The following is a 12,607-nucleotide window of genomic DNA, read 5'->3' on the forward strand; positions in this document are numbered from 1 at the left end:
AGTTGGTACAATTTGTCCCGTTTTTAGGCGCGGGAGACTCGCCTTCATCCTTCTCCGTCTGCAGCTTTTCGTCAAGAAAGAGCTCCCAGCGGTCACCTCGTGGAGGTGGAGATAGGGTTTGGTAGTAGAGCTGTTGGTGTTGGTTCAGCAGGCATTTCCCAGGTTTTATGCTCCATCGTGGGTACCAATCCACGTTTCGCCCCGGGACCTATACTACCCTTTGACCACCATTCTTAGTTATAGGGTTGGCAATTATAAGATTAATTTCACTCCTTCTCTAAGAGTAGAAATCATTTCTTTTTTGGAACAAATTGTGACAAAAATTTATCAAGAATTCTACACAATATATATTGTATTTAGTATTGAAGTTGATTGTCGCGTTTTTAGGGCTTTGTGTAAAATAAGACTCTTTTTAAATTGATTGACTATCTGTTTGCCTATCGGTCTGTCACACACATATTTCATCAGAACATTCAAACGAAATTTGGTGCAACTATGAAGTCCCACGCACTTTAGTTTAGGGGGTAGTCGCAGCTCCCAGGCCATTGTTAGGCCCATTGTACTATCCCCGTAAATTGCCTATTCAATGGCTTCCCGCCTACGGTATTCGTAGGCTTTAGCGAATCTGAGAACATTCTCCAGAGGCAGAGAGTGTGCAGCTTCTTCATTGAAGAAAGCCTTGCCAAGCTGTCTTCGTCTGAGATCTGGGGATGCCGGGCAGCTGCATAAAAAGTGCAGCGCCATCTCCTCCTCCTCGTCATATTGGCTGCACATAGCCGAAATCACTACCCCAATCTTTTTCATATGGTAGTTTAAGGAGCAGTGTCCCGTTAAAAGCCCTACTGGGGTTTTCATGTAAGACACCACAAAAATGCCGCTCTAGTGGCCCTAGGCTCTTTCACAAGAATTTTCGCCTGCCGACGAGAGTCCAAACTTCTCCACTCGACTGCGTGAATCCTTGCAATTTCACCCTTCAGAGTAGACTTGGCCCCACCATTGTGGATCCCAACCCTCGACGAGCCAGTCTGTCAGCCTCCTCATTACCGGCGATGTTGGAGTGCCCCGGCACCCACATCAGGAATGTTTCGTTCAGTCGGCCAAGTTTCAGCAGCACCTGATGACAACTCCACACCAACCAGCTTGATATATCGTTGCTATTTAGTGCTGATAATGCCGCCCGACTGTCGGAACAGATTCGAATGATGCGACCCCTCCATTTTTGTCGAAGACATTCTTCTGCAGCCAATGAAATAGCATATATCTCCACCTGGAATATGCTCGTAATTTTTGCGAGGGGTCGGACCAGTTCTATAATCGAATTCTCCGAGAACAACCCTGTGCCCGATCCATCCTCCATGACTGACCCGTCGGTGAAGATTATTAGGTCTGTAATCTGAAAAGACTCATGGCCATTTGTCGACCATTCTTCTCTTTCGGTAATTACGACAGTGTATGTCTTTCCAAAAACAAATCTGGAAACCATATGATCGGTCGGCATCAGGGCTACTGGATGTTTTTCAAGGGATTTCCAGATAGACGCATGACATGTAATTGGCCGGCTTTCCACGCCCCAATGGTATCGAGCCTATATGCGTCGTTGGCTGCTTTCCGTTTCACCTCCAAGTGAATAGGGGGTAAATTTACGATAGCTTCAAGTGCCGCAGTCGACGTAGTACTCATTGCTCCAGTAATACTTAGGCAACCAAGTCTTTGAATCTGCGCTAGCAACTTCCTGCTGTTAGCGAAGTTCAGTCTTGGCCACCAGACGATGCATGCGTACATTAAAATGGGTTTTATTATGGAAGTATACATCCAGTATATCCGTGTTGATGAAAGTCCCCAGGTATTACATATCGCATTCCTACAGCACCAGAGCAATCTGCAGGATCTCTGATATTGTTCCTGGATATGATGCTTCCACGTTAGCTTGGAGTCGAAATGTACTCCTAAGTACTTGACTGTTTATGCCAGCTGGATTTCCGCGCCTGCTAAGGTGAGTAGCGTATAGCTGCCCCACCTGACGTTCCTATTGAACATTAATAGTCCAGTCTTCCTAACGTTCACCGTGAGTCCATTGCGGGGGCACCAGAGCAGCAACTTGACGGTAATTATTATGGCTAGGTCGTCGGCAAATGCTTGCGCGAAGACTTTTTTGTCCTCCAGGAGCCACAGCAGGATATCCGTTACCAGGAGCCATAACAGTGAAGAGAGAGCCCCTCCCTGTGGGCAGCTCCTGAGACATCCTATTTCAATAGACTTCTGGCCGACCGATATGTGGATTTTTCTCCACTCTAGCATATGAAGGATCCAACTGATTAGCAGCGGTTCAGTTCCATGCTATCTTGCCGCATCACAAGTTGCCGCGAATGAGGCATAATTGAAGGCACCTTCGATATCCATGAATGGACTAAGGCGTATCCTTTTTCGAATATCGCCTTTTCAATTTTTCTCCGTGGATTTGCCTTTCTGGTAGGCGTGTTGCCTATGGTGAAGTGGCCACTTAGGAATGTGTGTATCCCTTATGAACCGATCAACTAGTCTTTCTAGTCCTTTTAGTAGAAAGGGCGTTAGACTGATCGATCGAAAGCTTTTTGCGTCTGTGTAGGTGGGTTTTCATGGTATGGGAATGAATAATACCTTCACATCACGCCATTTAATTGGAATATAAGCGTGTGCTAGGCATCCGCGATATATATTCCGAATATCTAGACCCAGAACATCCATTGGATCTAGATAACAACATTTTACGGTATACACCTACCGACTCAAAGCAAAGCTTAATGCCTTACGCGGACGCAGTCCTTACAAATAAGAGGAGTTTCCTCTTAAGCTGTTCGCACTGCTCAGTATCGTAGCCAGATAGATAAGACGCATCATACAGGACTCATCCATCGGCTTCGATAGCCTTGGTTGCAAATGAAGGCCTAGCCGTTGTCGCCCGAGCCCTCTTTGCTGTCTTTTGTGTCGAAGCGTGAGGATCGTCCGAGGACCGCTGCCGCTTCGGTTTCTCCTTAGCCGCAGGTGCCCCGAACGCTCCTTTCCCCTTCGGCTCATCCCTTAAGGACTGGGTCCCATTTGGATTGGTTCCCACCTTAGTAAGTGGGGAATCTGAGTCTAGACTCAGGTTCTCCATCGATGAGCTTAAGGTTAGATCGTCACGATCGAGGTTTAATTGTGTTTTCTTAATAGGTTTATGGTTTTCTTTACTTTGTTTTTTCATAATTGGCTGCCATGGCCTCAATTTTATCGGGGAAAGTAAGTCGATCTCGGCAGAGCCCCTTTTTGCCGAGACAAGGCTAGTTGAAACCGGGGGTCACCTGGTAACCAGAGTTCACCGTTTACGGCCACATCTTAAGCCCTCCGACCATTCAGCCCTCGGCACGGTAGTCACACCTTGGCTTGGGGTTTTGGTTACCGCTTGGATTCAGGTGTCACCTCCCGTTTCCTGGAGGATCTTCTTTACTAAGCTCCCTTACCACGACAACTGTGAGTGACATAATTTGGCGTAAAATCGAAAGGGGCTTCTCATACATACAAAGCGGGGATGTAAAAATTTTTTCTCAGAATGTAACAGTGTGAGGTATCGAATGAAAAGCCACAATTAATACTTTAATAATCACATTTTAATTTTCGCAAAAATCGCAAAATAAGGGAGCAAAGGGTAACAATGTGCAAACTTATTATTGCGTCTTGTTCAATAAGTTATTGAACAATTCCTTCTTTCCAGGACAATGGAAGAAAGCTAGAGTGTTCCCGATTTGAATGAGACGGAAGGATTTATCCAGTCCTAACAGCTACCGCCCAATCAGTCTGCTGTCTAACGCCACCGAGGTCTTTGAGGTTTTGGTATTGAAAGCGTTGAACGGACATATCAAGAGGAACGAATTATTGGCGAATGCACAATTCGGATTTCGAACTGGACAATATATGCAATAACGAAGGTAACGTCTGATATTTGCTGGCGGGGAGCGTAGGCGCTTGCCTTATGGACATGAAAAAGGCCTTTGATACCGTCTCGTTGGTTGGCCTGATTTTCAGACTCCTAGAGAACGAGTTTCCCAGCCACCTCGTAGCGATAATGCGCAGTATACTGTATGGCAAATGCTTTGTAATCACAGCAAGGAACCGTTACTGCGCCTACACTTTTCGCAATATTTGCTGGCGAATTACTTAACTTGTTCGAGTTTAATAAACCTCCTAAAAGGTCGTTGGTTGCCTTTGCTGACGATCTGATAGCCTACACGGCACACAAGGAGGTAACTGAGGTGCAACTTCAGAAGATGCTCAATAACATAAAGTTCTTCACGAACAGCTGACGGACGAAAATTAAAATGCAACAATGTGAAAGGATTCTGTTTCGAAATTCTTTAGCGTACGCCAGTAGGAACTTGAAAAGGAATTGGAGAGATTTTCGCATTCTTTCGAACGAGGGTAGTTCTGAGAGCATTCCTCATAAGAAGTGCGTTAAATATCTGGGTGTGCGTCTTGACGAGCGTCTCCAATTTAACAAGCGCGTTAAAGTCGCGCTAGAAAGCGCTCCCAAGGCATTCATGTCTCTTGGAAGACTCTTTTATGCTCCACATCTTAGCCGGAAGGTTAAGATTATTTGCTATCTTACTTTGGTTAGATCGATGCTCATCTACGGGTGTCCTATCTGGTTTAATTTGAGTGCTATCTAAATGGAGAAAATAAGGACCTTTGAAAGGAAATGTCTGCGCGCCTGCACGGGGCTTCGACAAACTATGAGCATTATATAACTAGTGAGGTGATGTATGCAGCTGCTGCTGTGCCAAGAATCGACACAGTTACCACCAGATTGATTCAGAATCATATAGAGCGATTTGTTAAGAAGCGACAGTCGAAATCGTAACGGAAGTGGGAAAACTCAGATACCTGACTGGTCTACTTGAATTTCAAAAGTAGGTAAAGAACCGAAGAAAACTGTGCTGGAAAAATTGAGTCACCTATGTCAGCGGGGCAGATTGCTGTTTCCTCATTATTTTCGGAAATGAACGATTTTCTCCAGCCTGGCGGACTATAAAACTTCTCTACGTACAATACTCTGCATATGTTCTAAAACTAAACCTGTTCCGACAACTACCTCCGACTTCATGGCATTTTTGTAAATTTTCTGTAAATTGCAAATGAGGTCATAATGATTCCCAACTGACCCCCAGGACCGGGCAGCGTAACATTATTCAAATTTTTGGCCATTTTAACACTCAACAAAATGTGGCGTTGCCAGATATAAGGGTTTTTTTCGGTTTATGTTGAAAAGTACCATTAAGCTATTAATTATTAAGCTAAAAAAAAATGCTGAAAAATGAGAAAAAGAACTAAAGCACTGATGAACTTCCAAAAGTACTAAACTTATTCTCTTTATTATCAAAACTAAACACTACATCACTAGCCTCTATAATATTATAATTCAACTTTCCATCAAACTTTGCAGCCACCTAAATACATATATGGGCGATGACCTTCATAGCATATGTGAAAATTATTGAAGTCGAAAGGTAGTTTCCTTTACCAAATAATTTCAAACCCTCTTCCGAATTAGCTTTTCCACATGCTGAAGACGATTCTCAAAATTTGATAAGGATGCAACTGGAATTTTGAACTTACAACTAAATATTGTTTGGAATTGCATACCTACAATCCCAATAATCATATTTCGTCCATTTTCACAATGAAAAAACCTTTCAAATAGAGTCCGTACAACGAACATTTAGAGAAGGTTTCATCTCTCCTATTCAATTATTTAACCGACAAAGTCTATTTTCATTTGTTTTCTGTACAATAACAGACTAGCATATGTAGCTGCATTTGCATCCATAGCAGATAACTGCTGCATCAGATTCAGCAGGCAAACTATCTCTAACGACAGGCACAATCACAAATCGTAACGAATCTAATCCCAGATCTCGCAGCTCTTATTCAACAGACGCAACTTTTCCAAATAGCACAGTTCACCACAAAATACTGTTTCTTCCACATCAGTAAATATACTGGTCAAAAGACTATTCTAAAATTAACCATCCACAGTACACAGAGGACTCACTGACCGAAACGAGCACATAGCAGGGTATAGCAAACACAAACCCTGGAATAGAAGATGAGCAAACGTTCGTAAACCTTATTTGAATTGCAGATCCTTCTGCACATTTTTCGTTACCTGGCGTCAGAGTATACCACGATTTAACACTGGATATGGGTGTTCGGATTTATGGGAGCTTTTTCAAAGAAGATAATACTTGCAAACTAGTGTGTTAGAACTTGGTAAAATTTGGTTCAATAAACACATTTTATGGGATATTGTCGACTTTACTCTGCTAGCAAATAATGGCATTCATCGAAAGGCAACGGTATATACGAAGAAGGCTATGTCATCCAAACCGATTATGGTTGTACTCCAAACGGTGTTGACAAAAGCATAAACTTTTCCAACTGAATAATAGTATAATACTAACCAATTTGGTAGATTAAACGACTCCGATCGATTTTTCCATGAAGTATGAAAATATCTTCTCATTCAATGCTCCCACGAATAACAGTCAAATGGCATTTTACCATTATTTGGTTCGAAGTTCTCCCCAAATCTTTTGCCCAGGCATATACAACAAACTTCAAGCAATCAAATAAAAAAAAGTAAATTGTTTTTTCTGCTTACAGGACGCTTACCCAGGACAAAAAGTAACACAAACCAAAACTGGGTAAACGGTGCCCTTACTCACCATCAGGTGGTATCCACACCTACGTCGCTCGACCAGAAGGAAATTCCGTTTCCAATACTAGGACGCCATCGTAAAATGAATCGTTAAACCAGTATTCAGTGTTGGAACGTTTGTAAAGTGAGCCATGAACACAGGAGTACCACGAATTTCGAAGAGGACCCGACCGGACCACGTGATACATTGAATGCAGCAGAATGGGAACGAACTTCTCCAAAACCGACCCTTGTCTACTATCGGATGACGATGGTGAGTACTTACCAGGCCAAATTCTGTATCCATGTTATGAGGGTATTGATTTTCAGTCATCCCGGCTTGACGAAAACTTATTTATTGAATATCTTTTTCAGTATAGCTAAGAATGTGTGCGTAGGTGTTTATAAGGCAAGTAAGAATGTAAAAACATAAACAATCTCTGAAATGCCAAATTACCTATCAATCTTCGGGATATCGATATCTGAATCTCATCTCAAATACGTTCTACTGAACAATATAAACTGAGTTTCATTGTGACACGTATTTGCAATAAGAAAAATTGTGTGGAACGCAAGAAAGTCCTTCCTTTGTGCACACTCTCTTTCCCATCTTCCAATTTACAAGTGAAACGCATGTATCTTGACTTTTTGCTGCTAATCGTTTTCCTGTTTACTACATCAATCTATGGAAAAAACGAAGAAAAGCAGGAAATGAAACGTATCAATGCCCTTTCGGAGGATTCAAGTTGAAGTAGTTTTATTGATTTCGGCTTTACAATAATTCTGTATATACATACACTTAGGGCTCTCCGCAAAGGAGCTATACACGTAGAAAATTGTGTGGTTAGTTTGAAATATCTATTTAAAACTGATACACCTTCTTCCATTAGTTCAAAACCGATTTTTATCAATGTTTTAATTTAAAATTGAAACCATACAACTAAAAATTGAAAAAGTTCACTTTCACTAGAATGCAGAGACTATTAATAAATAATAAATAACACAATGTAAATAAATAACTAGTAAAAAGATATTCACGAGCTGCATGCCGAACATAGGATTGATGACTTCCACATCAAACCTATGATCGAGACAGACTTCTACAAGGAATTCCCAACTTGGTGATCTGAGGGATACGCCCTGTTGTCCGAATTCCTGTGGCATGTGAAGTTCGTTCGAAAATCGGGGAAGAATAAAATAAGCCCACTCAGTATACTTGCCTGGTATATGCATTCGGAATATTGCCGGGGACGAAGACCTTCCTGGAAAACGTCCAACGGTGGATACCGACGACAAATTCCAAATGCATCTTCTAAACTCTGCCGTGAAATGGATGAACCTGCCTCATGCGTGGTTGACATTGCGGCACAACAACGCCGCCAGGTCGACACGCTGTGCGCCTATTTTTACAGCAAAGGCCAGGCCAGTCCCTTGTATGCGGCGGTTTGTAAAACAGATTGCAGGCGGACTCCGCTTAACTTGAAGGATCGATCTTACAATCTTAATCTGACCAAGAGTGTATCGAAAAATGGAAGTCGGAAGCAATGCCCAATAAACACGTGAATTTTCTCTGGCAGCCATTTGTCGAACAGATGGCTGTGTGTTGGGGAGCTCTTTGCTGAGACGGAAGAATCTATCTACGCCATTCAGAATAGCGTGAAAACCACCGGAGCCTATGAAAAGATCATAATGAAAGAGCGGTTGGAGAGTGATCAGTGAAAAATGTATGGTGCGGCGTTAGAGACCTTGAACCATCTCGTTTCTGGCTTGACTGTTATAGCGCCGGTGCAATGCATGAAAAGGCATAGTGTTGTTTTGAGGTAATTCATTAAAACCTTCCATAAAAGCATGTGGTGATCACGAGAACATGTCCGGTTTCCCGGTATGAACCGGAAGCAATGCTTAATAGTTCTGCTTGCAGCATGTATTGGGACCATATAGCGTGTTCGAAGTTGCGGGGAGTTCTGAACGAATTCTCTCATTAACCTAAAACCGGCCACCACCACCAGAACCTCTTTATATTCATTTTTAAGTATGTAGGATCGCCCAAGCCTAAATGCTTGGCATTTAGTGTTAGTATTTGGAAAAATTCGGCATCTGTCAGGATTATGACAATTGACAAAAAATATGAACGAAGAAACAAAGCTAATTAAAAAGTAAATAGTAAGTAAAGTTAAAAAAATATTCCTATTACGTACTTGCAAAGAGCTCGTGACAACAAAATCTCTTTTTAAGGTATTGTATAAAACATAATCGCTGGCGCGACAATCCAATTGGATCAGAGAGAGAGTTAGAGAACTTCATTCAAGATAATAGCCATACGATACAAAACAATGGCAGGTACCTTGTAGAAGACAATGTGGTCAGCATTGCGCTCGAACTGTGATTATCACCGTAATTTGACGCCGGTACTCATTCACAGCTGAGTCGATTTATACCTGGCATTTAGGCACAATACAAATCCTTTTGTATCGTGTGTAATTTTGAACGCTACCCTCTGCTGCGACAGCCAAGCTCTCTAACCAACGACCTATCCGGACTCTTATGTGAAGCAAAACCTCAGACCGATGTCTGTCTGTCTTTCTTTTTTCTAAGGAGGTGAAAATCTTCGGCTGGGGCCTGGGAACACCAGAATGTGGGATTTTTACCCATTAAAATCACTCCTGGCTCCTCTCCCTGCCCTTCATGTATGTGACGCGTTCTTAATTGGATCTTCCGGATTTTTTCCACTTTTCACGGTTTACCCAGGATCCTTGCGGCCTCCTCCATTGTCTGCGAGAAATTATGAGATTATAATGGATTACCCCATGCGGCACACTGTCAAGTGCCTTCTCTAGATCCAGATATGCAATATAAAGAAGGCGATGCTTCTCACAGTGAGCAGTCACCCTGCGTGTATTGCGTCAGTAGTTCTTCAATTATTTATGAAGCCGACTTAATTCATGATTATCAGAATGATGTCGCGAATGTGATTTTCAAGAATACGTTCATGGAATGGGACATTCTGCTGGACTTCATTTCTTTTCCTATATTGGAAAGATGGTGTTTCTTACCCGTCAGATTGTGTCCCACCTTCCTGAATAACCCAATTGAAGACCTTACTGAGCCACAGCAGTAGGTCCCAGCTCTTTACTTTCCAGAGATCAGATACGATATCATCAGATCCTGCTGCTTTCCCCGATTTCATTCGTTTTAATCCTTACTCGACTTCAGTGGTGCTGACAGGTAGAGTTGCTCCAAATATCGGCAGTGGTTGAGAAAATGGAAAATGAATAATCCGCTGAAATCTGCTCGAAGATTTCCACCATCTGTCCGTCACGACTCGTCTATCGTTCATGTCATTCACGCAACTGAAGTGTCTGACGTCCTATGTGCATTGTTGTCGGCTTTTGACAAGTGAATTTAGATCTCTCTCGTCGTACTGATTGTCCAGTTTATTTTAAAAATCGTAATGAACAGCTCGGGTAACAGCGATCCCATTTTTGCTTTTCGCTTGGTATTCTCGGAAATATTATCACGTTATGTATATTAGTCATCTCGCCTATCAAGATGTCAATCGAAATCATTTCCGTGGTAACGAATGTCGTATCATCCGAGACGATCCTGAAAGCAGAATACACCATGTCGCGCTCAGTTTATTTGCATTGTCTGGAATATGCATCGCTGCTCCCCAAACTCCGACCACATACAGCAATATGGAACTCCCCACCCCCATCACAAGCAGCCTGCAAGTATGCCCGGGCCCTCCTATATTCAGCATGATTCCTGCTAAAGCCATACTCGTGGATGCTCTTCTCCAAGTACACAGTATTTGCCCCTTAAAATTTAGTTATTTGTCTATCATCACTCCAAAGTTTTTGATGGCTGCTGTGGCAGTGATGGTTCGCAATTCTAATGTCAGCGTTCTCTTTATCTGACGGCGCTTGAAGATGAGTACCGCTTGCGCCAGCCCTGCGCTCTCTAACTAAGCCTTTACGAACAGACCATTTCACATGAGTACAACTCAGTATTTTCGAGATGCTTTGTGACTATAAGCAGTGCTATATCGTCCGCGTAACCTACCACCCGGACTTTTCTATCGCCTATTCTACCGCCGAAATTAACGTCACATTCAAAGGTCGCTAGAGGGTGTCAACGTCCTCTTCTTTCTGGGGGAACAACCCCTGGTTGATTTTCGACAACAGGGTGGATTACCAAAAAACCGACACTCCATCGGAACAACGGCACTCGCTAGCGAACCTACACATACCAAGCAGAACACCCTATCCGCATTACGTCGATTTGTTGAGTTTTTTAATTTGTGGACGCGCCTAGAAACGCTAGCAAGCCTATAGAAACCAAGCCAAACATCCTACCCACACGTTTGCGTTTGCGACTATTTCGTAAAGTTTGGCAAACATGTACACGAATAGGCCGCCACTTTAACCCACACAAAACCATTAGCCGCTTGACTCATGGCATATTGTATGATTTGGCGACCGTCCACCCGTATTGTCAGACCACCAGTCGAACCTATGGTTTCTGTTCGGTTCACTTATGATGGCAGTTTCTATCATGAATTGGTAGGTAATCTGCCCTAAGTTTATTTAAATTAACCTCATTTTTTCATTACAGTTAACGCCACGTAAATTCCGGTGTCCGGAATAGCTGACTGGTTAGAGAACAAGGCTGTCGTACGAAAAGTCGCGGTTCAAATCTTGCTGCCGGCAGTATCTTGATTTTACGTCGGATTTCAGTCGACTCAGCTGTGAATGAGTATCTGAGTCAAATCAGAGTAATAATCTCGGGCGAGCGCAATGCTGACCACATTGCCTCCTATATTGTACTGCAGTATACCGTTACGGTCTTGAATGAAGTGCTCTAACATACTTCAAGGCTCTGATCCAATATGGATTGTTGCCCCAACGATTATTGTTATTATTATTATTAAATTTCGGACATTTACCACTTCCGGCAATATTCGCGTTATCCTAGTCCCTCTTTCCCTCGCACAATGGACGTATGGGGTCTCTATTGCATTCTTTAGCAATATGTCCTTTTCTTCCCCGCCTAGTGCATGCCTTAGTGAAGTGTCCAAACATAAATCATTTGAAGCTTCTTAATGGGATCTGCTCTCTTAGACGCCCAACAATCCATCCAATTCGAACTTTTACTACGGTCAACAACTTCTACCTTGCCTATACTTGCAGCTGCTTTGTGACCTCCAATTTGAATTGTTGTTCCACAGCAGTGTAGATCCTTGCAATGTATATATGTAGATCCGATATTTCTGGGAACATATCACGACATTCTGCCCAAGCAACTTTACAACTTGATTACGCAACCCGACTGTTTACCTATGCTTTATTTTATCAGCTCCAACATGAGCTCCCCTTTTTTGATCCTTCGGATCTTGTTCCTGTTTCCACCTAGGTCTGTTAAGTCGGGACCAGTTTTGGCCGTTTTAAGGTTTTTTATAAAACAAAACCTTAGTAAAATCGGTTTACTGTCTGTCTTTCTGCCTGTCAATCAGTCCGTCACACCAGATGGAAAATGCTGGAAAGGTTGGAACTGTCAACATTCATGCATACAGTGAGTTCCACCCTTTTACGAATTTAAGCTATAAGATAGAGCACAATCCTACCTAGTGGAAATCGCACTATTCCTAACAAAGTTATAATAGATCAAAGTTGTCGCTTCTGTGGAAATCCAAGACTTTGAATGTCAGTGTCACGCGAAATATTTTTATATGAAAAATACGCAAAACCTTCCCAGTTTCCCAACTTGTTTCGTATCTACCCGTATGATAGATTTTTCTCGCTGGTGATTGTCTGTCTGTCTCTCTATCACACCCGATTTACTTGGAAACGACTACGGTCTGTGAGCGCCTGGGAGATGAAGGCTCAAAAGGAGTAACATGTC

General features: G+C 42.6%; 1 protein-coding gene across 2 annotated transcripts in view; it reads left to right on the top strand.

The window, feature by feature from the left end:
• Positions 1-12,607, top strand: part of LOC119651996 (serine/threonine-protein kinase 32A) — a 394,508-nt gene that overhangs the window by 231,254 nt on the left and 150,647 nt on the right. For both annotated transcript variants that reach the window (XM_038055918.1, XM_038055919.1), the window contains one exon: positions 6,673-6,980. In XM_038055918.1, coding sequence (XP_037911846.1) covers positions 6,929-6,980 — 52 coding nt within the window. In that variant the 5' untranslated portion in view covers positions 6,673-6,928. The remainder of the gene's footprint in view (positions 1-6,672; positions 6,981-12,607) is intronic.

Source organism: Hermetia illucens, chromosome 3 (assembly GCF_905115235.1).
Source record: "Hermetia illucens chromosome 3, iHerIll2.2.curated.20191125, whole genome shotgun sequence".
Classification (NCBI taxonomy): domain Eukaryota; kingdom Metazoa; phylum Arthropoda; class Insecta; order Diptera; family Stratiomyidae; genus Hermetia; species Hermetia illucens.